This window comes from Aegilops tauschii, chromosome 3 (genome assembly GCF_002575655.3).
Source record: "Aegilops tauschii subsp. strangulata cultivar AL8/78 chromosome 3, Aet v6.0, whole genome shotgun sequence".
Lineage (NCBI taxonomy): Eukaryota > Viridiplantae > Streptophyta > Magnoliopsida > Poales > Poaceae > Aegilops > Aegilops tauschii.
The window spans coordinates 557709498-557736403 of NC_053037.3; the positions used below are offsets into that span (position 1 = coordinate 557709498).

General features: G+C 51.7%; 3 protein-coding genes across 4 annotated transcripts; 2 read left to right on the top strand and 1 right to left on the bottom strand.

Moving 5' to 3' along the window:
• Positions 1–12445: 12445 nt before the first annotated feature.
• Positions 12446–14060, bottom strand: LOC109764084 (uncharacterized). The gene is made up of 3 exons (XM_040403038.1): positions 13411–14060; positions 12858–13208; positions 12446–12762 (listed from the first exon to the last, which is right to left on the bottom strand). Exons 1-3 carry the CDS (start codon positions 13933–13935, stop codon positions 12739–12741), a joined length of 900 nt encoding a protein of 299 aa, XP_040258972.1. The 5' UTR covers positions 13936–14060; the 3' UTR covers positions 12446–12738.
• Positions 14061–20089: 6029 nt separating this feature from the next.
• LOC109764090 (CBS domain-containing protein CBSCBSPB3) lies at positions 20090–23592 on the top strand. 2 transcript variants are annotated; one of them, XM_040404692.3, is made up of 14 exons: positions 20091–20249; positions 20407–20539; positions 21057–21227; positions 21360–21438; positions 21527–21640; positions 21747–21813; positions 21920–22025; positions 22100–22158; positions 22242–22345; positions 22422–22543; positions 22655–22737; positions 22875–22964; positions 23137–23292; positions 23378–23592. In XM_040404692.3, the coding sequence occupies exons 1-14, from the start codon at positions 20175–20177 to the stop codon at positions 23381–23383; spliced, it is 1365 nt and encodes a 454-aa protein (XP_040260626.2). In that variant the 5' UTR covers positions 20091–20174; the 3' UTR covers positions 23384–23592. The 2 variants fall into 2 exon arrangements, with proteins under 2 accessions (XP_020178521.3, XP_040260626.2); XM_020322932.3 differs by having other exon boundaries at positions 20090–20249; positions 23137–23592.
• A 2613-nt stretch (positions 23593–26205) lies between these two features.
• On the top strand, positions 26206–26583 carry LOC109764085 (ethylene-responsive transcription factor ERF071-like). The gene has a single exon (XM_020322926.1). It carries the CDS (start codon positions 26206–26208, stop codon positions 26581–26583), a length of 378 nt encoding a protein of 125 aa, XP_020178515.1.
• Positions 26584–26906: the final 323 nt, after the last annotated feature.

The window sequence follows — 26906 nt, forward strand, 5'->3', positions numbered from 1 at the left end:
TCTTGGGTGCTTGGTACCCTTGAGCTTGTTCCTCTTGGGTGCTTGGGCGCCCTAGACGGTTGGTGGTGTTCGGAGCTCAATCATTGTGGTGTAAAGCTCCAGGCAAGCGTCGGGGTCTCCAATTAGGTTGTGGAGATCGCCCCGAGCAATTTGACGGGTTCCGGTGACCGCCCCCAAGGGTTGCCAAAGTGTACGGGTTCGGTGACCGCCCCCAAGGGTTGCCATTTGTACGGGTTCGGTGACCGCCCTCAAGGGTCCCTTAGTGGAATCACGGCATCTTGCATTGTGCGAGGGCGTGAGGAGATTACAGTGGCCCTAGTGGCTTCTTGGGGAGCATTGTGCCTTCGCACCGCTCCAAACGGAGATTAGCATCCGCAAGGGTGTGAACTTCGGGATACATCGTCGTCTCCGCGTGCCTCGGTTATCTCTTACCCGAGCCCTTTACTTATGCACTTTACTTTGTGTTAGCCATATTGTTTCTTGTCATATATCTTGCTATCACCTAAGTAGTTTTTCTTGCTTAGCATAAGTTGTTGGTGCACATAGGTGAGCCTAGTTGTTGTAGGTTTTGTGCTTGACAAATTAACCGCTAGGTTTATTCCGCATTTGTTCAAGCCTCAACCGTAATTATTTTAAAGCGCCTATTCACCCCCCCCCCCCTCTAGGCGACATCCACGATCTTTCAAACATACTAAACGATCGAGTGCTAAGCTAACGGAATGGATCAAGTCAATCACATCATTCTCCTAATGATGTAATCCCGTTAATCAAATGACAACTCATGTCTATGGCTAGGAAACATAACCATCTTTGATCGACGAGCTAGTCAAGTAGAGGCATGCTAGTGACACTCTGTTTGTCTATGTATTCACACATGTATTATGTTTCCGGTTAATACAATTCTAGCATGAATAATAAACATTTATCATGATATAAGGAAATAAATAATAACTTTATTATTGCCTCTAGGACATATTTCCTTCACCTATATCTACCATCCATATTGCACTTGTATCACAATCTCTTCGCCGAACTAGTGCACCTATACAATTTACCATTGTATTGGGTGTGTTGGGGACACAAGAGACTCTTTGTTATTTGGTTGCAGGGTTGTTTGAGAGAGACCATCTTCATCCTACACCTCCCACGGATTGATAAACCTTAGGTCATCCACTTGAGGGAAATTTGCTACTGCCCTACAAACCTCTGCACTTGGAGGCCCAACAACGTCTACAAGAAGAGGGTTGTGGTTGATTTTACAGTTGATGCTGTATGTACCACGCTACCTTTTGTATTAAGTACGAAGACTCCGGGTCCCCTGAGAAGAGCTCGGGGACTACCCTCTTTTATCTATATGATAAGGATTATGCCTATGAATGCGTTATTTCACTATTCCGCCTGGCACCGGGTTCGACCAGTCGGCCCGGGGGCTCGCCGCCTTGTACTATGTGGTGCTTCCTGCAGTCGGAAAAGTAGTGTGTTGGCACCTAAACCTTCTCCTGCCAGAAGCTGTAGCTTGCAGAGCGACTGTCCAGCAGGCAGGAGTTGCAGAAAGGGTGTCCACGCAAAAAAAATGGCTAAGGACCCAAAGCACGCACATAGTTCAGGTCGGCATCCCGCCTCATCGACCGGCTGCTGAGCAGCCGGCCGGCTGGCTTCTACCTAACTTGCTAACGCTCTAGTCGGCTAAGTACTTGCTCTCCCGAAAGTAGCTAAGAACTTGACCCAGCCACAGTCCGCAGAGCGGCTGTTTGGCTGGCAAGAGGGCAGCCAAGGGAGGGCGGCAAAGAAAAAAAGCCAAGGAGCAGAAAGCAAGAAAAGTTAGAACTCGGCAAAAGCACAACTTGTGTGGAAAAATATTTACATGTCAAAAGGCCCGTGGCCAGCATTCAACAGAGTTTGAAATACACCCCACGGGTGGAATTGCGCAAATTTAACAAAGTTTGTCGAGACTGATAAAAAGGAAAAATAAAGATAGGTCGGCGGCCTAGGGAGCGGCAGAGGGGTCCGGCTGGTTGGCGGAGTCGGTAGCGCCGGCTGGTGCAGTGGATGGCTGGTCAATCTTCACTTGGTCGCCTTCAGCAGCAGTCGGCGCACTCGAGCACGCCTCATTGTTTGAGGTACGATCAAGCTGAGGCTGGCCGTCCGCTCCGACCTCTGGCATATCCTCTTCGCCTTCCTCGTCCTCCTCGCCTTCTCCCTCGTCGCTAGAGTCGATCATCTCGGCCGGGTCTTCGTCGTCCTCCGGGTTCAGCCCAAACCACTCCGGTGGCGCCTCAGCACCGTTCTCAGCCAGCTCGGGAACAAAGATGCTGGTGTTGGTGTACTCGGCGATCGCCGCTGCCCGCCTGACAAGGTCGCGCTCCACCGCCACCAGCTCCTCCTGTGCCTCCTGCCGAAACGTGGTCAACTGGGCTAGATTTAGCCCAGGATACCACGCCTTGACAAACTCCAAGGCCCGGCGCGCTCCGGCCCGGGCCGAGGAACCCTTCCAAGCCTCTAGACGGTCGGCCGCCACCTCCAGCCAGTCGGCAGTCCGACTGGGAGTGCGTGGAGCCGACATGTCTGGCCACAGGGCGGAGATCGCTTAGGCCCCGACACGCTGAAGACGGCGCAGCATCCGATGAGCCGGCCGAAGGCGGGCCTGGATGCTGAGAAGTTGTTCACTAAGGGTCCGGGGGGCGTTGGCAGCAATCTGCGCACCTTCCGCCCTCCGTTCCTCACGATAAGCCTCGATAGCCTGGTTGGCGGCGCCAGAGTGGCCAGGAAAGAAGTCTGCTCAGGCAGAAAGCAAAGAAGTCAGAAGCTAGAATCCGGCTCGATCAGCAGCTGGCAACTCAAAGAAAGAAAAAGAAGAAGCTTACCATCAACCATGTCTTCAATCCTGCCAAAACCGGCAGTCAGCAGCGCCTCCTTGTCGGCCCAGGCGGAGCGTTCGGTCTCGAACTCGGCGAGGAGACTGGATTCTTTCACCTCCGCCTCCTTCTGGGCCTTCTGGAGAAGCTCTGCCTGCTCCGTCAGTTGCTTGACCAGTCGGTCACGCTCCTGAGTCAGCTCGTTGCACTCCGCCTCCTTGGCGCGCAACGTAGTGTTGGCCTCACCCAGCTGCTGTTGCAGGGCAGCGTTGGCCTCTGCAAAAATAGAGGAAGGGGAAGACGTCAACGATCAACAAAGAAGAAATATAGTTGCCGGGGAGATCCGTCCCGACTGCCCAGCAGTCGGCTCGAATCTCGGGGGCTACAACCCGCGGTGCGCAATCGCGTGCCCGTAGAGAAAGAAGTTATCAGCAGTCGACAAAAAGGAAGCATAGTTGCCGGGGAGATCCGGCCCGACTACTCAGCAGTCGGCCCGAATCTCGGGGGCTACAGCCCGCGGGTGCGCTGGCGCGCCCCCGCAGAGAAAGAAAATAAGGACTTACTCCGGCTTTCCGACAAGTCGGCGGTCCGACGGTCCAGATCCCGGACGTTGGAGTTGAAGGTGATCGCGCGGACGTTATGGTAGTCCTATAATGAATATAGCAGATAAAGTCAGCACCTGGAGCTTGCCAATTAAAGTTCCGAGCCGCCTGCTCAGCAGTCGGTCCAAAACTCGGGGGCTACACCCAGTGGGTGCGCTGGCGCGCCCCCACAGAAAAATACAAGAAATAAAAGACGTACCCGAATGGCCGCTCGCGAGTCCAAGAACGCCTTGTTGCACTGCTTAAGAGCATCGGCCTCAGCTCGGTGTCTGGCCCGGACGTCCAGGATCGCTTGTTTCAGAGCGCCCGTCCCACCTCCTCGCACCCATTCAGTGGGTGCGGCACTGGTCGCTTCGGCATCCGGGACGGACGAGCTCGCAGCGCCGGCTTCCAGCGATCGTGGTGCCGAGGCCGCCTTCGCGCCTCGGCGGCGCGATGGTGTGCGGGCCTCAGGAGTCGGGCCCGTCACCATCTCGTTTCCGGCTAGCGGCGTCGGCGGGACAGCCGGCTGTTTGTCCCGCGCTCCTCCAAACGGCGGTGGCGGAGGCACAACCACCTCCGGCACGACGACATCGCCGCCTTCCCTCTCCATGACCGGCTGTTCGTCGCCGGCTCCCCCAATCGGCGCCGTGAACTCTGGCGATGGCGGCGCGGAGTTCAGGGGAATGACGAATAGTGGCGCCTGACGGCGCGTGGCTTCTTCAGCTAGCTTCTTCGCCGCGGTGTCGGCCTCAGCCTCCGCCAGCTTCTTCAATGCGGCGGCCTCTGCCTCGTCCGCCTCCGCCTTCTCCAAGTGGGCGGTTTCCTGCTCCTCGCGCGCCTCCCGCGCATTATGTTCCTGTGCCTCCTGCGGGTCATCCGCTGGGTCGATTCGCCGGGTCGTGGTAGAGGTCTCCGCCGACCCAATGACGGAGGCGGCGGCCGACTTCTCATGTGAGAGCGGAGCCCTAAGTCAAGAAAAACGAAGAGAGGAAGCTCAGATAGAATCGACAAGAAAGGAAAGCACAAGGAAAAGATACTTGCGTCGACACCATAGGAGGCGCCTTCGGAAGCTTCTGGAACTTGGCCGCCTTCGCGGCGGCCTTCTTCCGCCTAGTCGCGGCAGTCAGATTCTTGGTCTTCTTTGAGGCGCTGCCGAACAAGACGGCGCCTTGTTTACGCTTGAGCGTGCCGCCTCAAACCGCCGGCTCCCGCGTCCGCCTTGCCGGCGTCTCACGCGTGGCGCGGCTCGTCCTCTTCTTCATCATCAGGCCAGGATTCGAGGCCGCCTCCGTCTTCGGAGCCGCCTCCGTCTTCGGAGCCGCCTGCTCCGTCGCCGCCGCCTATGGCATCGTCCTCCAGGGCGGCCGCCCCCAAGTCGGGGTCGTCCACATCGCTCGCCTCCTGGTCCGGCTGGTAGTTTCCACCCGGCCCTACGACGGCGGCCGTCGCCGGAGACATATAGATCTATGTTCAAAAGACCAACTGTTCAAGACCAAGACCAGGATCAAGTCAAGTACTAAAAATAAAAGAGCTTAAGAACTTACAACAGGCAGCGGGTTGGCGCGGCAGTATGGCCGCTTGCCAAACCGCCAGGACCCCTCCGACAGCTTGAGGTCGGAGATCCCATTCACCATACGGGCCACCTCGACAGTCGTCATGTTCTTCGTGCACATCCGGCTCGGGTCGCGGTGCCAGCTCATCCGACAGATCAGATGAGGCCGGCCCTAGAGCGGGAGCACCCGGCGCTCGACGAAGGCGACCAGCAGGTCGGCCGCCTTGAGGCCTTCCTCATCGGTCAGCACCTAGAGTTGGTTGATGGCGGCGATGGCATCGGCCGACATGGGCTTCGGATTGTAGCCCCAATTGGCCCGAGGTTCGGCCGGAGGGCCGGCTTCGTAGGGCGGCAGATTGATGAAGTCGACGGGCGGGTCGACGTTCTCTGCGTAGAAATATGATTTCTGCCACAGTTTGACCGACTGTGACAGCTTGATGGCGGGGAAGGCGTTCCTCACCGACGGACGGCGCACCGCGACGAAGGCGCCGCACTGGGCCGCCTTCTCCTTGGCGGAGGTGCCCAGCTTGATGTAGAAGAACGCTCCCCACAACTCGATGGTGGGGAGGATGCCGAGGTAGCCCTCGCACATCATGACGAAGGCGGACAGCAACGCCACGGTGTTGGGCGTCAGATGGTCTGGTTGGAGGTGATAGAAGTCGAGGAAGGAGCGGAGGAACCCGCTGGCCGGCAGGCCAAAGCCGTGGAGGAAGTGCGAGCGGAAGATAACCCGCTCGCCTCCTGTCGGCGCCGGCAAAATCTCCTTCTTCGGCGGCACGCGCACCTTGACGAAACCCGCGCTGGGCAACCGCCGTGTGGCGCGGAGGAAGGCGAGATGGTCGTCGATCACGAGCGAGCCATCCCAGTCCCCTCCCTTCTCGCGCGCCATGGAGACCGAGCTCGACGGAGAGATGGCGCCGCAGCGGAGCCCAAGGCCGCAACGGAGCAAGGAGCTTCATGGCGCAGGAGCCCAACGACGGCAAGCTGCGGCGGCGCCTCGGTGGAGCGCGGAGGTGCGGTGGCAGCAAGGAGAGAAGAAGGAAGAAAACGGCAAAGGGAGAGGAGGGCGCGCGTGCTTTGCCGCTCCCCTTCCTCCCCCTACTTATAGCCCCAGGGCTACGAAGCCGAGGGGGCGGGACGTGGGATCATGGGATTAACTGCACCCACGACCCCACGATCCCGCGGTTAGCGCGCGAGTTACTGCGCGCAGTAACTCCGCACGGAATTGCAACCGCCCGCCTCGCCCGCAGCGGATCCGCTCGCGCGCCGAGGCCCGGTAATGGCGGGCCCAGCCTGCTGTCGCGTCCCATCGTGCGCGTGGGCTGGCAGGCTGGCCTGGCTAAGTGGCGCCGCATGGCGTACTCACAACGGGCGGTGGACCAGGAGGCTTAGCAAGCACGCCACCTGGTTCCCGCCTTGGTATTTCAAAACTGTCCAACGAGTCCGCCTTGTCATGGCCGAATCCCCAGCAGGCGGCACACCAGAAGACGAACAGAGCATTCAGCAAGAGCATTTGGAGAAGGAAACTGCTGAGGCTTCACGACTCAACAGTCGCGACGCCTCACCAGCTTCGGGGACTACTGTCGGAGTAATGGGCCACGGGTAGCCTAACCCGAGTCCCTGAGCATTTCAAGACATTCGGGCCGGCTGCGCCCCCCAAGCATCCAGGATGAAGCGCCGCCTTCTGGTGGTCGGCTGACTCATACGGCCGGCTTCGTAGGGCGGCAGATTGATGAAGTCGACGGGCGGGTCGACGTTCTCTGCGTAGAAATATGATTTCTGCCACAGTTTGACCGACTGTGACAGCTTGATGGCGGGGAAGGCGTTCCTCACCGACGGACGGCGCACCGCGACGAAGGCGCCGCACTGGGCCGCCTTCTCCTTGGCGGAGGTGCCCAGCTTGATGTAGAAGAACGCTCCCCACAACTCGATGGTGGGGAGGATGCCGAGGTAGCCCTCGCACATCATGACGAAGGCGGACAGCAACGCCACGGTGTTGGGCGTCAGATGGTCTGGTTGGAGGTGATAGAAGTCGAGGAAGGAGCGGAGGAACCCGCTGGCCGGCAGGCCAAAGCCGTGGAGGAAGTGCGAGCGGAAGATAACCCGCTCGCCTCCTGTCGGCGCCGGCAAAATCTCCTTCTTCGGCGGCACGCGCACCTTGACGAAACCCGCGCTGGGCAACCGCCGTGTGGCGCGGAGGAAGGCGAGATGGTCGTTGATCACGAGCGAGCCATCCCAGTCCCCTCCCTTCTCGCGCGCCATGGAGACCGAGCTCGACGGAGAGATGGCGCCGCAGCGGAGCCCAAGGCCGCAACGGAGCAAGGAGCTTCATGGCGCAGGAGCCCAACGACGGCAAGCTGCGGCGGCGCCTCGGTGGAGCGCGGAGGGGCGGTGGCAGCAAGGAGAGGAGAAGGAAGAAAACGGCAAAGGGAGAGGAGGGCGCGCGTGCTTTGCCGCTCCCCTTCCTCCCCCTACTTATAGCCCCAGGGCTACGAAGCCGAGGGGGCGGGACGTGGGATCATGGGATTAACTGCACCCACGACCCCACGATCCCGCGGTTAGCGCGCGAGTTACTGCGCGCAGTAACTCCGCACGGAATTGCAACCGCCCGCCTCGCCCGCAGCGGATCCGCTCGCGCGCCGAGGCCCGATAATGGCGGGCCCAGCCTGCTGTCGCGTCCCATCGTGCGCGTGGGCTGGCAGGCTGGCCTGGCTAAGTGGCGCCGCATGGCGTACTCACAACGGGCGGTGGACCAGGAGGCTTAGCAAGCACGCCACCTGGTTCCCGCCTTGGTATTTCAAAACTGTCCAACGAGTCCGCCTTGTCATGGCCGAATCCCCAGCAGGCGGCACACCAGAAGACGAACAGAGCATTCAGCAAGAGCATTTGGAGAAGGAAACTGCTGAGGCTTCACGACTCAACAGTCGCGACGCCTCACCAGCTTCGGGGACTACTGTCGGAGTAATGGGCCACGGGTAGCCTAACCCGAGTCCCTGAGCATTTCAAGACATTCGGGCCGGCTGCGCCCCCCAAGCATCCAGGATGAAGCGCCGCCTTCTGGTGGTCGGCTGACTCATACGGCCGGCTGCTGAAAGACGGCCAAGCACCAGAAGACGGCCCCGAGACGGGCCAACTCCTAGCAGGCGGCCTCCAGAGAGGCCGGCTCCTAGCAAGCGGCCTATGACGCCCTCAAAGTCTGTGGCCCCATTAAGAAGACAAGACAGGATGTGGCTACAGTGTAGCTCATCACCCCCACGTCCCGGGTGGCGCGGCCACAGTGCCCCATACAGGAAGAGATCGTCGCACGGCGTGGCACTGTTGCAACTCCACCCTCGACATCATTCCTGTCAGGCGGAGCCCTGCTCCCACGACGGCCTGTCGGTACGACCTGCAGGCGGCGGGCCCTACAGGCCGCGAGAGCCCAGAAGGCGGCAGAAGCCTGGCCGGATGGACCTGAGGGAGGCCCGCTCCTAGCAGGCGGCCAGCTCCTCCCTCGATGTTCGTGCCCCATTAACCAGATGAGACGTGGTGTGGCTACAGTGATCTCCCACCAGACGGCGGGACTGTAGCCACGCCCCCCCCCCCTCGACCAAGCGTGCGTCATTAGCATTACGGCTACAGTAACAAGCAGCCGGCAAGACCCGCGAGCGGCGGAAGCGGCCTGTCGGCCCCGTACCGGACTAGGCGGCGGGCCCCAGCAGCCGGCGGAGAAGCCGGTGGCCAGAGACACTGACAGCCGGGTCCTACACCCGGCCAGATTACCATTGTACCCCTGGGGCTAGGCCTATATAAACCCCCAGGGCACCCATGCAAAGGGGTCCGGACCTGTTAGACCTAGACTCACATACAGAGAAAGGAGAGAGCTAGCCCTATTTTCTTCTATCTCTAGCATACAACTCGAGGAGCATCACTGTACTCAGTAGTGCCTTAGTGATCATGCGGAGACCCTGCAGAGCAGGACTAGGGGTGTTATCTTCTAGGAGAGCCCCGAACCTGGGTAAAGTACGCCGGCGTTTGTGTGTACGCCTTATCCCGCTTCCGGGCACCGGCGACGTTCTACTCGCTCTCATCATGATAAGCCATCCTCTGGCATATGTCGCACCCAACCCCCGACAATGCCCTAAAGCCTGCTAATAGATGTGGGGTGTTGTCCCCAAAGGGAAAAAAAAAGATTCCGCCGTCCATCCTCTGGTGCGCCGACTCGGAGCAGGACACCGAAGCGTAAAGACAAATCAGATTGAAACGCCGCTTCGTGTGTCTCTGGTAGTACTTTCCCCGCCGACAGATCCTCTCCGCTCAGGCTCAGGGGCAGGCAGCATGATGCACTACTTATACCAGCAGGAGATCCAGCGGGAGAACCGGCGGCGGAGCCTCCTGCTCCGGCTGATGGAGGAAGGCCGCGTCGACCCGCCGGCCGGGCCATCTCCGATCTTCCGCCACCGTGCTAACATCATCGTCAGGGTAATTCTATCTAGCTATTACTCCCTCTTAGACAATGATTGACCGTTTTAGCAATGCTTTTTGCAGTGCGTTTCAACCATACTGAGCCTGGCGATTCTAGCCTCCCTGTTGGTGCTCAAGTACAAGTACCACCTGCCCGAGCTGCAGGATCCCCTTGACATGGCGGCGTGTGTGTTTGTAGCGCTCTGCTTCGCTCCAACCGTGTTCCTGTGTACTCAAGGAGACTAGTTAACCCACATCCAAACTATGTTGGATTCTTGTTTGCTTCTTGGCAACATCTTGCAAGTCTGTCAGAAAGATGAACAGTTGAGGGGAACACCTTAGTAGCCATTTGCGTGTTTACACGGCCTAAGATAAACTCTTGTTGTTCCTTCTCCTAAGATTCTGTTACACAACAGTTAAAAAAAAAATCTATTACACAAGCTTGTTGGCGCCCGGTACCTTGCCATGTTAAACGCAACACCAGTTCATTTATTTATCTGGCTAACTGACGTGGTAAAATAATAAAATATAAATTATTTCTTTTTTGCGAGAGAAATTTTCAATATATTCATTAATCATGGCAGTACAGAGAACACAAGATGTAATAAAATTACAACCAGGTCTATGGACCACCTAACGGCGACTACAAGCATTGGAGCGAGTCAAAGGCACGCCGTCGTCATCGCCCCTCCCTCACCGGAGCCAGGCAAACCTTGTTGTAGTAGGTAGTCGGGAAGTCGTTGTACTAAGGCACCGAAGGACCAGCGCATCAGAGGAGCAACCATCACCGATGAAGAGATTTGTAGATCGGAAAGATCAAACCTGGAACCACACGAACGAAGGTGAACAAAAACTGGATCCAAATAGATCCACCGAAGACCAGCACCGACCGAATCCCACGAGATCCGATGAAGACACAAAGCATACGAAATTCTATTTTCTATACTGACAGTTTGCAAAAGACAAGGAAATCCAATACACAAATACTATAAGGCATACTAAGATGCTAAGAGTTAAAAAAAGCTTCCCAAAACCACATAAACCATCTCCATCTTACATTTACTTTCAAAAGGAAAGGCTCACTATCACAATTCACAAAATGCAATCTATCCATGACAAATCAAATCACTTCCGCTGACATGAAAGATCATCCGCATTAAGCAGATCATAACCAATTCAGCATCTCGTCTTTTGCCATCTAATAAGTAATAACAATATTACATTCTAAAGTTGTCAGAAAACTGCATTTTGATAATGCCTGAATTTCCACTCTGTATCCATCATACATGTTTCTTGATGAAAGAACAGAGAGGCAAGCTGGCAAATAAAAGAACCCTTCAACTAAAAGTGTCAACTGAAATACTGCAGGCTGGCAACACAGTTTAAGAAATACATGGTACAAGCACTGAAACATCTGAACTCTGATCATGGACTGAAGATTGTTACTAGCGCGAGGTGCAAAAGCAGAAAGAAAGACATTGAAGATTTGATTTCAGCTTAAGGGCATCAGCTGCGCAACCACAACGGAGATAATTTTTATACCAAGAGTTAGACTCCAAAAGACGTCCACATTCCAAAAACCAAAACATGACCTTAGTGCTCCACAGCAAGCCACATTCTATTGTCTTGTATCTAGCAACACTGTAAGGTGGAAAAACATATAGCAGTCCAGCAAGACATACTCGTTTTGGATTGTCAATGCAGATTGTAAATATGGATGTGCTAATTGACAGAAAATAAGATTCAATATATCTGAAGATCTATAATTAACTGAAAGTACATCCTTGGTGTTCTCATTAATAACGTATCTAAACATGAATCGAATAAGCAAGTCAATAATATGTATGTTAACCAGAAAATAGGCCAAACAAATGCTTTATAGTGAGAATCAAGTATTGTAAGCACATGTAGTTTCAGTTTTGCTTTCTCCCTGCCAGTGCTGATTTATGAGAAGAGAGGAAAGAAATAATATTGCACAGTTATATTTACTCTTCCAAGCAAATACTGATAACCAAATCCGTCAACTGTGAGAACCAAAAGCTTTAGTTTATATAATAATACAAAAAGTTGTTGACTGTGGACACAGAAAAACGATGCACCATAGCGATTGTCCTCAAAAAGACTATTTAAAATGCAAATCTTATTGTAGCTGCCTATTTTCGTATTACCGTGTACATGTGAAATTTTGATGTGAACAGCAACAGTGCTTAAAAATCTGGAGCAGACATATGCATGATACCCTTATTCAAAATGTACTTTACTTACTTAAAATAACCAAAGAATCGTAGCAGTTTTTTCCCTCCAAGAGCAAGAATGTTTAAAAGCTGAAGCACACCCATACCATGGCAACATTATTTAGAAGTTATTTCATTTGTACGTAATCATAGACCAAAAAATGTTGTTGTCGGACCGAAACCAATATATAACTGCAAGTCACAAATGAAACCAAGATGATTTTCACTGAAATAACATCATACATATTGATTAAATAAAGGTATCAGGAACCAAGAACATGCCATGAAACCAGAAGTAACATTCAGGAAATGTCACAGCGCCATTATCTGCAGTTAGTTCATACAGAATCATAACACAAAGATTTTTCGTGGTCAGAAATACATCTAAATCTGCAAGTCATAAACGATTCAGAAAATAAGACTGACAACATTAACAACATATGTTTCGTGATCATGTTACTTTAGGACATTCCACAAGCTCTATGAAACGTATAGAGTCAGTCAAATTGCAAAATGATGGTAGTGTGCAGTCCATATCACATTGCTTGTTTGGATGACCCAACATTTGAAGAGCTGACATCAATAATCAATCCGAAATTCTCCGATACAATACATGAACCATTCAAATCAGTAACTAATCAACTATTCCCAATTCAATAATCACACAAAATGCTGGTGCTTCACCAAGTATTCACGATGCTTGCTTGGTAATGCCGCTGGCAAGGTGAATCGATTGGGCTGCATTAGCGGTGCAGAGGAAGCAGGCAACAGGTCAAATATGCATTTTAGCTTTCCAAAGCACTTTTACCTGTAAAAATCATAAACTCTACTCTTTTTCTTCACCACTATACATACTCAAGATTTGCTAGTGGGTTATAAGTCCACCTTCTTATCCCCTATGCACTATTGCACAAAAATGAGCCTTAATTGACATTGTGAAGGCTCATGTTCACAACAAAAGGGTAAAGTAGTTTAAGGACTGATTTCTTTCATTTTTACATGTATGCACTCAGGAGACTCTCCAAACATTACATGTTTGGGTCCCTGTGTCAAGCAAAGTTACCTATATACTATCCCCCAATCCATCTGCGATCCTGCAGCATTCATATGAAACAAAAGGTTGTCAGAAAATACAGATGAGATGTTGATGGAATATATAGAAGAAATGTGGGAAGTTTTAAAAGTTTACCCTGGCCCAAGCAACAATGTGTAAAATGCAAGCCAAGACCATCATGATGTAGGAAATAACTGACGTCCCTGGTGCTATCAGGAGGCAGCTATACCAAATCACCAGGGCAGTGATGCCAGCCATGCCGATGCGGCTTGTGATATCAGCACAGTTTTGCATGAACGCAGAATGCCGGCAGTGCCTGCATGGAACACCTAGACCGACTGCAATCCAAACCAAGGAGAAGATAACATGGAAAGCTTTCCTGCCATTGCCCGACACATGCTTCATCACCACTCCTGTAGGGTCTAGGTAAGGCAGTAAGGTCAATGACCCGAACAGAGGATAGCCAAGAAACTCCCCCAGGTTCTCCTGCACACCAATGTCAAGGGAAAAGCTTGGGATACTCAGATACGGATTTTTTGCTGAATTAAACTGAACAAAGATTCGTTTTTCGAGTTCTTGCGGGAAGAACATATGAAACCTAGGATAACTGAGGTCAAGCAAAGATCGTGGCAACAACATAGAATCGCTTTACTTTCTTGCAGGAAGAACAATCAAGCACACACCGTACCTCTGGTCCGGGCGCTCCAGCAAGTACACTGGAGGCCTTCTTGAATGCCGGCCAGGCCTTGTGCTGAAGAAGCGCTTGGCGTAGGCCGCCGTCGTCGAGCTCATCTGCATTCCTCCTGTCCTTCTTCAGCCACGGGATCCATTTGCAGGTACCCTCCTCTCTGGCCTTTGAGTCGGCCGCCGCCGCCACCGCCACCGCCAAGCTTAGCTCGCGTGCTGCCACCTCCAGATTCCGACAGGTCACTACAAGATCCACCCCTTGCAAATATGCCTCCAAAGCCGCCCTGGCGGCGGCGCTGCTCACCAAGCCCGCGGCGTTCGCCATGGTCTGCAGGTCCGCGCCAGCAAGAACATCGACAGCTTCTTGAAGCTCCCTGGCGCGATCCAGAACCTTGCACCGCTCCAGGGCGCGCACCACCAGCCCCGCCACCCAGACGAGACGGATGGAGGAGAGGTGGCCCGCATCCGCCGCAGCCCGGGCCGCGGCGGAGGAGGCGCGGTCTAGCACCGAGGCGGTGCTCTCCATGCTGCGGCGGCGGCCGGCGGACGGCGGACGGCGGGGGCGGGGAGGAGGGAGGGAGCACCAGCGGGCGGAGGGCTTTTCGAGTTCTTGGATTCTTTGGTCTCGCGGGAGCCGGCGAATTGGGGGGCGGGAGGGGAGGGGAGGGGAGGAAGAAGGAGAAGAACGGGGATCCGTTATAGCTCGCTCTTAGCAAGCGGGTGGAGGGCTCGCTCACGCGCGATGACCTGCTGGCCCGGCCCATTTGTCTCGTGCGAAGTGGGCCTACGTCTTTTTTTCCTTGGCACGCCACACGTCGCTGTATGAAAAAAGTCACACTACATGCTTCTGAGCTCCCCTAAAAAAACATACTTCTATGCATTGCCTAAAAAAAAATCCTTCTGTGTATGTGAGTGGTCAAAGCCGGATGGATTAAGTGGCGTCAAACTTCTGGCATTCTCTGTGACAAGAGAGTGCCACAAAAGCTAAAAGGCAAGTTCTACAGGACGATGGTTCGACCCCAATGTTGTATGGCACCGAGTGTTGGCCGACTAAAAGGCGACATATTCAACAGTTAGGTGCGGCCGAGAAGCGTATGTTGAGATGGATGTGTGGCCACACGAGGAAGGGCCGAGTCCGGAATGATGATGTACGAGATAGAGTTGGGGTAGCACCAATTGAAGAGAAGCTTGTCCAACATCGCCTGAGATGGTTTGGACATATTCAGCGGAGGCATCCAGAAGCTCCAGTGCATAGCGGACGGCTAAAGCGTGTGGAGAATGTCAAGAGAGGTCGGGATAGACAGAATTTGACATGGGAGGAGTCCGTTAAGAGAGTCCTAAAGGATTGGAGTATCACCAAAGAACTAGCTATGGACAGAGGTGCGTGGAAGCTCGCTATCCATGTGCCAGAGCCACGAGTTGCTCACGAGATCTTATGGGTTTCACATCGAGCCTACCCCAACTTGTTTGGGACTAAAGGCTTTGTTGTTGTTGTTGTTGTTGTTGTTGTATGTGAGTTAAAAAATACACGTATATAAAAGAGCTTATTTTTTAATTCCATTGATTAATTTTTATTATTTATTATTTCTCTATTTATAAAATCATTGCAGTGTATTTTGGGTAAAGCATGCTAAATTTTTATGTAATTTTAAAGAAATGTTCATGCAGTTCAAAAAGGTATTCATGTATTTAAAAAAAGTTTCATGAACATTTTAAATGTTCCATGCACTCTGAAAAAATGTTCATGAAAAAATTAAATTGCTCTTGACATTTAAATAAAATATTGATGCATATAAAAATGTTTATAACTTTAAAAAAGTTTTTGTCATTCACCAAAAATGTTCACACGTTTAAACATTCTTCATGACATTTATTAAAAAAATTATGAAATAAATGTTTTCTCAAAACTTTTAGATAATGTTCATGACATATAAAAAAATGTTCATGCCATTTAACAAAATTGTTATAATACATTAGAATTTAAAAATGATCAGTCATGTATATGAAAAAAGGTTCAACATATATTAAGAAAAACTGTTGAATGTGTATTTGTAAAAATGTCGATGTGCATTTAAAATGTTCATGAAATGTAAAATTATTCGCATACTTTTAAAAATAATATGACATCAAAATGTTCGTACACTAAAACTGGTGTTAAAAGTTCATGAATTTTAAAATGAAGAAACAAAAGACAAAAAGGAAATAAAATAGAAGCTGCCAAAAATAGAATAAAACCCAACAAAGAAAAACAGATAAACGGGTAGAAAAACATAGAGAAGAAAAAAAATCTGGAATCTTACTCAAACCTCCCAAATTGGAATAGGAGCTTGCCAAAAGTGGAGGTAATTGGGCTGGTCCACATCTCCCCACATTGCAGGGGCACTAGCATGTATCTCATAACGATAAACGAGATATAGCACTAGTGCGAAAAGGGGTTCCTCTTTTTGTAATGAGTTTGGAATGTATTATCTTTGCATTTTCAATTGGACCCCAATTTTATATCGTTAGCTCTTGCAACCAAAACAAATAATTTACTAGTGCATGCTATTATGTGTGATGAAACCCTTCCAAGAAAGGCCCAGATTACAGTATTTTAGTGAAATTAATGTGAGAGCACACAATTTCAACAAAATAAGTAGTTAAGGGACATCCCTTGCAAAAGTTACTAAAAACTAACCTCATGATGACAAATGGCGCACGACATGTGCGTTAGTTGTCGTAACCTAGGAGTTTTAGCCAGATTTCTCCCACACATACCGGAGAGATGTGCGGCTTTTGTGTTTTTTAGATCCCTTTTTTAAAATGAAATATCTTTTGAACCACGCGTTAGAATTATGAACCATTTTCACCTTATGTTCCTCTCGTCAAGATATTAAAACATGAACTTAATAGGTTTTGACAAACTTTTTTTAAGCGCAATTTGTGCTCGCAACCAGAACTAAACTATGCTTCCAACGAGAAATAAATTGTCCACGATGCCATGCCCCCAGGGTGTGTTAGTAAGCCAAGAGTCGATCCATCGGGTCATTGGGCGAGCCAGGTACATGACCTACTAGCATACACCATGGTGCATCAATGACTTGGGTGAAAAACTAATAAATCAAAACAAGAGAAAAACAGAAGCGAAAGCTCGAGTTGAAGAGTGGAGGTAGCTCGGTAACTCAATTCCATCATTCCCATTCACCTGCCCGAAATAAGTGGGCTATTCATTCCGCTGCCACCTTTGTTGAATCGAGTCCATGTTCTCTATTTGCCAAAACCCATCCGTTGGACCAGAGGTTGCTTGCTTGGAATTGAGCTTTCTAGTTTTCTTTAGTACAATCATTTGTGAGAGCAACCCCGGGTTCGTTCCTAAGATACACTCACAACTTTCTTTGTTCATATTTCGGCATAGGAGATATAGTGGTAGGACAAGACTACATTGCTAGAGGATCTAGGAGTATCTAGCAAGGATAGACTAGATCATAACCGACCCCATTATTAGGTAAACTCTAACCTTGCTCCCATATGTAAGGCAAGGCAGGGTCTCCTCACAACTCATCTCATACTTATGTCATCCTTGCGATCTCACCATTGTGCACCAAACCCAAGCTCATACGAGGCTACTATCCCATAATACACCAAACCCCATCACCATTGTACACCTCCACCGTGAGGGCCCGAACCTCGATAAATTTGCCTCGTGTGAATTCCATTTGTGCATCCTGCCACGTGCACAACCCCATTGTGATTACTGTCAGGATTTTGTACCGACATTTGGTGCATCAGGTAGGGGTAGCACTGGCTGGAGATCAGATCTAGATGGGATCCCACTTCATTGTCGGAGTTGAGCCCATTGTTCTGAGTCACCTCTTCTTCTTGTCTTGCCTCGTGTGCTTCTTGTATTTCATCATGTGCTTGCCGTTCATGTTCTTCATATAGATGTTGTTGGGAACGAAGAGCTTCATGCGCTTGATTCGCTTTGTTATTGACAATGAACTTCTTTTTGTCGATGTGGGTATGCTCTTCCTCTTCTTGATTGTCGCGCTCATCATAGGCTCCTTCCTCTCAATCTTGTCATTGTCATCAGTCTCATCGCTCATGATCCAATATGCGGTCTTGTAGTTCACTGCCACAGTGAGGTTGTGGAGAACAATTTTGCTCTTGTTCTTATTAGTTGCTGTGAATTTGCATGTGGCGGATGCTTAGAAGCATTTGAACTTGCATAGAATCTTGTTGACGATGAAGATGTAGTCGCGTTAAACTTACCGTACATGTATATGATCTTGTCCATTTGCGCATTCAACTTGGAGTTGAGGTAGTCCTTGTTGTGAGTTTTGACTTCACGCAACTCAGCATGCAAGTCGGTGACAAGATTGCCATGCACTCATGTAGGATGGTGTTGGCGTCATTGATGGCTCGTTTGAGGCCGAAGTGATGAGCCTTTGATGCGTAGTTGTTAATGTCTTCTTGGTCGTCATAGACTGGATTAGATGTACCTTCCATATCCATCAAAACACTCGAGCAGGCTGTGAGTAGAAATGGAGATAAACAATACGAAAGTGACCTCTTACGATGTTAGTGAAGGATCAGGCGATCGCGCAAGTGTCAAAGCAAATTTAATAACTTGGGATTGAGCCTTGTCCAATCTCAAACCTACATAGAAGGCTTATAATGGAGCTTACTAGCGATTAGTGGCGTGAAATTAAGCAATTTGAAGTTCAAGATTTGTAAAAAGTTGAAAGTAAATCACAATGAACTCGAAAAGCTACGCAAGTGATCACAAATGTAAGGATAGAAAGGGAACAAAAAAACGCACGCGCAACAGGCTTGTGCAACCAAGGAAATGAGCATACAAAATTCGCCTAGCGAAGGCTAAGCTCGCGTTGCACAAATGCAAGGAGAAACAATAAGAACAAGGATTCGGTCACTTGGCTACCACTCTACTACTAACAAAACTTGATGTTTCTTGCAAGTATCCTTGCCACTCATGTTTCTTTTGCTCTTTGCACCGTTTGCTTATAAGCTTCTTTTTATATTCCTTTTCTTCATTTTTGTCTTTTCTCTTTGAGCCAGGATCACAACCTATGACTTCCTGATTATTTACTACAACAAGGTTTTCTCAACTCTAGGTAGGGCGAAGCAATGACGGCGGCATATTTTCGGCTCGCTCAAGTGCTTGTAGTCGTCGCTAGGTTGTCAACGGCTCTGGATGTAATTTCTATTACTTTTGGGGTTCTTTGTATTACCATGACAATTGATGAATATATAGACCGTAAGTTTTTCCCATAAAAAAATCTGGACCATCAAATCTGTTTCATTAGCTTCCTTGTATAAAATATATACTTTCATGCTATGTGACATTAGATGTTGTAAAATTTACCATATTATTCTATAAATTTGAACAGTATTGAACAAGTTTTCTTTTGTGAAATAGGACATAGATCTATTATAAAGGTTTATAAGAAATACAAAGCACCCTAAACATAGATTTACATCGAGGACCCAGCTCCACTCCACAACCACTACCACCACCAGAATGAGGCACAAACGCGCCGCTTTCATTGTTCCCCTGCCAGAGCGGGCTTGACCCGGTTGATGACAGATAGGAAATCTTCATGCATGTGCCCCTAAAGACCATCGTCCCAGAGCCACTGCCATCACCATTATATCTTTGAATCGATCTGAAGCGCCCGACACCAAATCTCGCCGGCCCGCATGCACGATGAGAAACCCTAACCTCGTCCCCAAAGGAGATAGCAGGAATCTACGCCGGAACTCCGTCGACTTCATCACAATGAACGAATTCGAGGAGGGTTGGAGCCTCGAAGATGAAGCGCCATCCACCCAAACGCTGCCCCTGTAAGAAAAACCCTGACGTAAGCTATTAGCCGTGCCAAGAAACCGCCCCCCCCCCCCCCCCTCCCCGCCACCGGCCGCCTGAGCGGCATGCGGAGGGGAGGTTGATCCACGGGCTCGCCAACGAAGCTTGGAGGGGATGAGTGCCCTAACCGCCGTGAACGGAAGAGGGATAGAGAAACACTAACAATATTAAACAAGTTTGATCGGAAACAAATCTAAAATATCTATTTTTAATTTCAAATGAAGGGAGTAATATGACACACCATTACATCCGGTGGGCCGCCGTTACGGACAAGGCCGTATGGTTGGTACCCACAGAGCATCCGGACGGGTTGGACGGACTCAACGACCTGCGCGCGCACCTTCTGGTCGTTCCGCGCGTACCTCACCGACTCACAGACCCCACAGCTTCCGGACCCCACGGACCAGTGACACGCCACGGAAGCCCCGACGGCCCCACCCGGACCAGCTCCTCCACGTCCGCTGCAGCAGCACGCGACGCGCTTCCCGTCCTTCTGACCTGCTCTGCTCCCCGCTAACTCTGTCTTCCTTGCCTTCAACTCCATTTCAAACCAGACCCGCGATCGCCGCCGCCACCGCCGGATGCCGATGGCCGCGCCGCAGCCTCGCCGGCACCACGCCGCCTTCCTCCGCCGCAGGCCGCCCACCCCCACCCTCGCCCCTGCCGCTGCCAATGGGAAGGCCGCCGCGGCCGCCTCCACCAGCTCCAAGCCTGCCCAGGCGCCACCCCCGTACGCACGCACGCACGCCTCCGATCGTCCTTACCAGCCGCCCCTTGCTTTCGATTCTGAAGATTGATGTGTACCGCACAGGTCGCTGGAGGAGAGGACGGTGAAGCAGCTCCGGCTGACCAAGGCGCTGACTCTCCCGGAGGCCACCGCGGTGTCGGAGGCGTGCCGGAGGATGGCCGCCAGGCGCGCCGACGCCGCGCTGCTCACCGACGCGCAAGGGGTGCTCTCCGGCATCGTCACGGCCGAGGTAGGTCAACTGAGAACCAGTATATGTATATCAGGAGGAGGAACCGTTGAAAAACAGAGTAATATCGTCAATGATGCATGGGAGTCAGGTTTTGTATGATGACATTAGAGATCAGGATCAAGTTTTTCATGTCGCATTTGTTTGCTTTTCTCCGCAGGACATATCGGGTCGAGTGATCGCCGAGGGTCTGAGGCCCGAGGAAACGAGCATGGCCAAGGTGATGACGCCGACTCCGGTTTTTGTCATGTCCAACTCATCCGCCACCGAGGCACTGCAGAAGATGGTCCAAGGTCATCTCCTTATTTTTCTTCAGTACCAGTTTCACCTTCAGTACGAACATTACTAATTAGTTCCATCCAGTGATCTGATCGGTTGTCCATGGTTCATTGTTGTGCTACTGATATGCACCTCGATGGGTGAGAACAAGTTCAGTTTATCATGATTGTACAGCTACAGCCTGATGGGTCAGCATTGCTCCAATAATCATAGGATTGCATTTTGTCAGTGACTCAAGTTACGGGCGACAGTTAACCTACAATACCATATGTTTGAGAAAAGAAATCATGTAGTCAATTCGAACCGATGGTAGATCATGATAAGTAACTTCTATTGCATCTTGCCTAATAGCCAAAGGCAAGAAATGTTCTCTTGAGAAATTCCAGACATGTTTGCTTGCTAACACCTTGTTGCCATTCTTATAGATATATCATTTCTTGTCTCTCCTTTTAAGTAATAAAACACCCTTTATCGAAAAACATTTTCTTGTCTCTGTGATTTTCATTTTAGTCACACGGCTTTCATGTACAGGCAAATTTAGGCATCTTCCTGTAGTGGAACATGGTACAGTCACTGCCATGTTGGACATTACCAAGTTCCTCTGGGGTGCAATTTCAAGAATGGAGCAGGCAGCAGAACACGGCAGTGCTATAGCAGCTGCCATGGAAGGTGTTGAACGGCAGTGGGGAAATGAATTTGCAGGTTTCTTTCTTCAGTTTATTTTAGTATCATTAGGCTGGCTACTCATTTCAATTTTCAAGACCACCCACGATGCATTCCATTCAGATATCTTTTGTTAACTAGCTGATGTTATAGTTTGGGTCCTTACTTCAGGTCCACACGCATTCATAGAAAATCTTCGAGACCAGATGTTCAAGCCTTCCCTGTCAACTATCATAACTGAAAATAGCAGGTCAAATTGCTACTGCCAGGAAAATGCGTGATGCCGTTTTTTGCTGTTATTGTTATGACTGAATATTTCCACCGCTTACCCTTTGCAGTGTTCCAGTGGTATCTCCTTTCGATCTAGTAACTGTGGCGGCCAAAAAGATGCGAGAATACCGAGTTAACTCAGTGGTTGTCATGACAGGGAACATATTGCAAGGGATCCTCACGTATGTTCTTTGTTAAGTCGTGTACATTTTAAATTTTCCCATTTCAACTATTTGTCAAGTACTATCACTAAGATAGTAGGATATATTTCTGGTATGTATTCTGCAGCTCCATGGATTTGGTCTTGCGAGTAGTGGCACAAAGTCTGTCCCCAGAGGTGACCCTTGTAGAAAAGGTATGGTAAAAAAAAAAAAACTGAAGCGCCCAGATTTTGAGCGACCATGGTTTTGTTTCTTTTTTCTTTGTACTAGTTGATTGAATATGCTGTAATCTTTCCAAAGGTTATGACTGCAAGCCCTGGTTGTGCCACACTGGACACATCAATCCTCGAGGCTCTACAGTCAATGCAAGATGGCAAATTTCGCCATATTCCTGTTGCAAACAAAAGCAAGTACTACTGAATTCTAACAGTAAAGAGAAGTTCCTTTCTATGTACATGTCTCAGTTAAATCTTTGAATAGGAGGACAGATTGTGGCCTGTTTGGATGCTCTACAGTTAACCCACGCAAGCATCTCCATGGTAAGAATGAATTGTATTTTCACAACCAAGGGAGGTTACTACACATTTCATTAACTTGCAGCATCTCATCGTGTTTTCGTTAGGTCGAGGGAGCCTCCGGACGAAACGATGTGGCAAATGCTATGGTTCAGAAGTTTTGGGATTCAGCTCTTGCAGTGCATCCAGCAGAGGAATATGACGAGCATAGGTTTGTTATTTGTCTGTTTGCTTATGCTCTTTCATTTCTTAAGATCATTTGATCAGTCTTTTGTTATGTAGTGCAGTGAAGAATCTCGTACGGCAGCGTCAGACAGTGCTGAAGGGAAGCATACACCCCCTTATGTTGGCAACGCATTCTCTTTCAAAATTGAAGACAGGAAAGGACGGATGCACAGATTCAGTTGCGGTTGGTGCATTTCTCATCTTACTTTCCTGACTCTGGTTTACTGATGAGGTGTTATAAATTGTGCTTGCCTTCGCCTGCCTGAACTTCTGATCATGGTCCTCCTTTCTGCAGTTTCAGAGAGCTTGGATGAGCTTGTTTCTGCTGTTGCATACAGATTGGGAACGGAAAACGAGAAGGCGACTGTAAATCTTCTGGTAAGAGGTTGAGCTTTGCTTATGCAGTACTGTGTTCCCCTTCCTTCAAGTGAGCAACAGGACAAGTAGACAGGGAATTTATAAGTAGGATTTGTGGACCTATATTTTCACATCTCACTTACCACTATTTCAAACAGTACGATGATGATGAAGGTGACAGGGTTCTTCTGGCTACCGATGGTGACCTCATTGCGGCAATTGAGCATGCCAGATCAGCCAGATGGAAGGTTTGATTTTACTCATCTTTTCTGGAACAGTAACTTGATCTGCATCCTTGCTAGCTATGCGCAACAGCTAGAACGTTTTTTAACTTGTTCTTGCAACTTAGTTTCCGTAGTAATTTAATGTGAGGCTTACAACAATTTCTTTCTTTTTTGATATTTCGTTTCTCTGTTTCAGGTTCTGAGGCTGCACATGGAGGACGGGTCCGAGACCGAGACCTGGCCGGTGTCCGTTTCCTCGTTGCCTGTAGATACTCCGATGCCCCGGAGAGGCTGGCCATCGTCCCTCGGGCTGGGAATTGTGGCCAGCGCGGCTGCGGTCACCGGCGTCCTGGTAACTGCCTACTTGAGACGCTCCGAGCTGTGACAGTCTGACTTGAAACATACTCCATTCAACATTGTAAAATGCACTTACACAGGACTGAGAGGCTCACAGAGACACAGGTCACGCGAGCAACAAGCCAACAACACACTGAGAGCTTTTGTTTTTCTTCCGGGGTTTGCATTCGTTGTAACTGGGTTCAGAGAGTGTGTTTTTCTTCTTGGGCGTTCTACTTGTGAGTTGTGACAACAGAGGTGTATATTCAGCCGTTCAAATATAAGAACCTTACGAAGAGAAAGAGATAATGATGCACCAGCAGTAGTCTACGTATATATCTAGGCACGAGCCATGCATGTAATGTAAACACACAGATGGCTGATTGGTTGCTCCTCAACGGTTCATATTTCTGACTCGCAAATTGCTGCCTGAAAGAAGACTTGTCCTAGGGAGATGATGAACATGCCTAGCTAATCTTCCAAGCAAGCAAGCAAGAAGCAAAGTTTGGATGTGGGTTAATTAGTCTTGGGTACAGAGGTAGCCAGATGGCATGAAGCAGAGAGCTACTCCCTCCGTCTAGTGTTAAAAACGTTTTTATATTATGGGACGGAAGGAGTATAAACACACACGCCCCCATGTCATGATGTCAATGGGATCCTGCAGCTCGGGCAGGTGGTACCTGTACTTGAGCACCAACACGTAGACTAGAATCGCCAGGCCCAGCACGGCCGTACCGCACTGCAATTGAAAAAAGCAATTCAGCATACAAATTCAATACTTACTTATTAGATAGAAAAATATAGATGGATAGATGGTGGTGATTGACGTACCCTGGTGATGATCCTAAGAGCATCTCCAACCGTTGGCCCCCCAAGGGGCGCGTAAAATTAGCCCCTGGGAGCGAGCCGGCGCCAAAATCAGCGTGGGGGCGAGCGGGTTCCCAGCCGCCGGCCTTAGGGTCGCCCCCAGACGCGGTTGTTTAAAAAAAAAAAGAAATTCGGCAAAGTTTGATAAATTGGACAAAATATTCGGCTAAGTTCGGTAAACTGGACATATATTCGACATATTCGACATTACATAAGCTATTTAAAAAAATGCAACTAAGGGGCGAAGAAGTCGCTGAGCGCGGCGAAGTCGCCGATGTTGCTGCCATCCTCGTCGTCGTCGGCGGCGGCCTTCTCCTCCTTGCCGCGGCCGCGGCCGCCCCTGCTGGACCCCTGCCCGGCGTCGACTTGTGGCGGCGGCGCGTCGTTGTCGCTGTCGTCGAGGACGACGACGCCTCCCTTGTCCCGGCCACGGCGCCGAGCTTCGAACCGCTCATAGGCGAGGCGCTGGCGCTGCAGCTCCGTCTGCGCCCAGTCGTCGCGCGCCCACTTCAGGGCCGCCGCGTCGTCGAGCTCCTCCTTGACGCCGCCGGCGAGCCCGGGCTTCGTCTTCACGATGGGGAGCCCCGGTTCCGTCTTGACGGCGGCGAGGCCTGGATCCATCTTTGGCTTGACGTAGCATGGAGGAGCCGAGGAGGAGGCGCGCCTGCCGCCCTCATTGATGACGATGCCGGCGCTGCGGGTGCGCCGGCCGAGCGGCATCTCCGCTGCGGGCTTGGCCTTGACGCCGAACACCGCCGGCGAGCCGGAGGAATGGGAAGAGGAGCGGGAGGAGGATTGAGAGGAGGAAGACGAGGAGGAGCCGAACCTCCTGGGCATCCATTGCCCGGTGCTCCGACGGGGGGAGGGGGGAGGGGGGCGGCCGCCGCGGCAAGGTATGCCAACGGCGGGTCATTGCCGCCCTCGAGGTACTGGAGTACCTCGTGGAGGGTGCGGCCGGGGGTGCCACACGATAGGCGGCGCCCCTCGCTGTTCTTGGTGCCCCCACCACCGGCGCCCCGTTGGTGGACGCCAGCCGCTGCGCCTGTCGGCGCTGGAAGTACGCCGCCCACGACGCGTGGTTGTCGGCGGCGTACTGGGGGAGGGCCCGCTGCTCCTCCGTCAGGGACGCCCGCACGCGGTCGACCTCGGCGGCGAAGATGGCCGGGCGCGCGTCGACGTCGGGCACCGGGGGGATGGGGACGCCCCTGTTGCTGAGCCTCCACCCCGTCGGCCCAGCGCGCATGTCCGGTGGCGCCGGGATGTTCGCCTCGAAGAAGAGGTACGCCTCCCACTCGTGGAGCGAGCGGCGGCCGAAGCCGTTGGCCGCCGCCGCGTCACCGGGGAAGCGCTCGGCCATCGGTTTGGGCTTGGGCAGAGAGGGAAGGGGAGGAACGTCGATGGACAGGGAGAGAGGCAGAGAGGCAGAGCTCGGCGGCGGCTGGTGTGGCCAGAGGCGAGAGGGAGGCGCTGGTTTTATAACCCCGCGCCGTGTGTACGCGTGGCGGGAGGGGAGGCGCCGCCGCACCGCCCGTCGCCGCACCGCCGACAGCCTTGCCATTGATTCCCCACGGGAAACCGAGGCGTTTTGAGGGAAGACGAGGCGCGTGTCGCTGACTTGGCGGGCCCGCGGCTCTTTCGGCCTGGTTCCACCGGCGCCAGTTTCAGCCCAAACCGGCGAAGAACGGCCTCCTGGGGCGCGACTAGGTCGATTTTTGGGCACCGGCGCTGAAAAATCGCTTGAGGAGAGCCTGTTGGGGGCGCGGCTGGAGATGCTCCAACCGTCGCGCCAAAAGATGCGCGTGGGGTAAAATGCCCATTTAGCGCGCGCGGGAAGTTTTCGCGCGCTCCAGCGGAGGCAGGAAACAAGCGCGTGGTAAACGTTTGCGCGCGCGCGCGGGAGAAAGCTGTCGGTCGCGCGGTAGATTTGGCGCACTGCTTCCGGCGCGCCTATAAATTGCGGTGCTCGCCACGCGCGAGTTTCCCCCGTCTCCTCGTCGCTTCCACTGCTTTCTCACCGCTTCCTCTGCTTCCCGCTTCAGCGCCCCGCCACCACCGCGCCACCATGCCGCCGCGCCGCCGAGGAACTTCGGGCTACCGCGGCATCCGCGAGCGCCCCTCCGGCGCGTACTACGCCGAGATCCGGTCCGGCGACGTCCGGCTCGGCCTCGGCACGTTCGAGACCGCGCACGAGGCCGCCCGCGCGTACGACGCGGCGGCATGGCGCCTAGAGAGGCCTCCCTCGCAGATGAACTTCCGCGATGTCTGCACGCGCGAGCAGGCGCAGGCCGTCACCCCTCCTCCTCGTCTTATCACGGACCTGAACTGTGCGAAGCACCGTCGGCGGCAGCGCCGCCTCCTCATCGCCAAGGAGGGCGAGCGAGCCATGGCGGAGTGGCACCGGTGCCACCCGGAGGACGTCGCCAATGAGCGCGCCTTCTAGGCGGAGAGGACGGCAAAGCGCCGCGCGGAGTGGGCGGACCGGCGTCGGCGGAAGGCACTGACCATATCGCAGTGCGATCTCGTCAACGCCGGTGGGAAGTCGTTCTTCATGTCCGACGATGAACGTTGGGAGGACGTGTGGATCTCTACCTCAGACAACACCAGCGAGGGTGATGATGAGGACGACTCGGAGTAGTTCTAGTTGCACCGTAGTTTATCTAGTTGCACCGTAGTTTAATTATGTAGTTCCACCGTAGTTCTTTTTATCTATCTATGCTATGAACTATGTAAAATATCTTTGTATCGTTTTTATCTATGCTATGA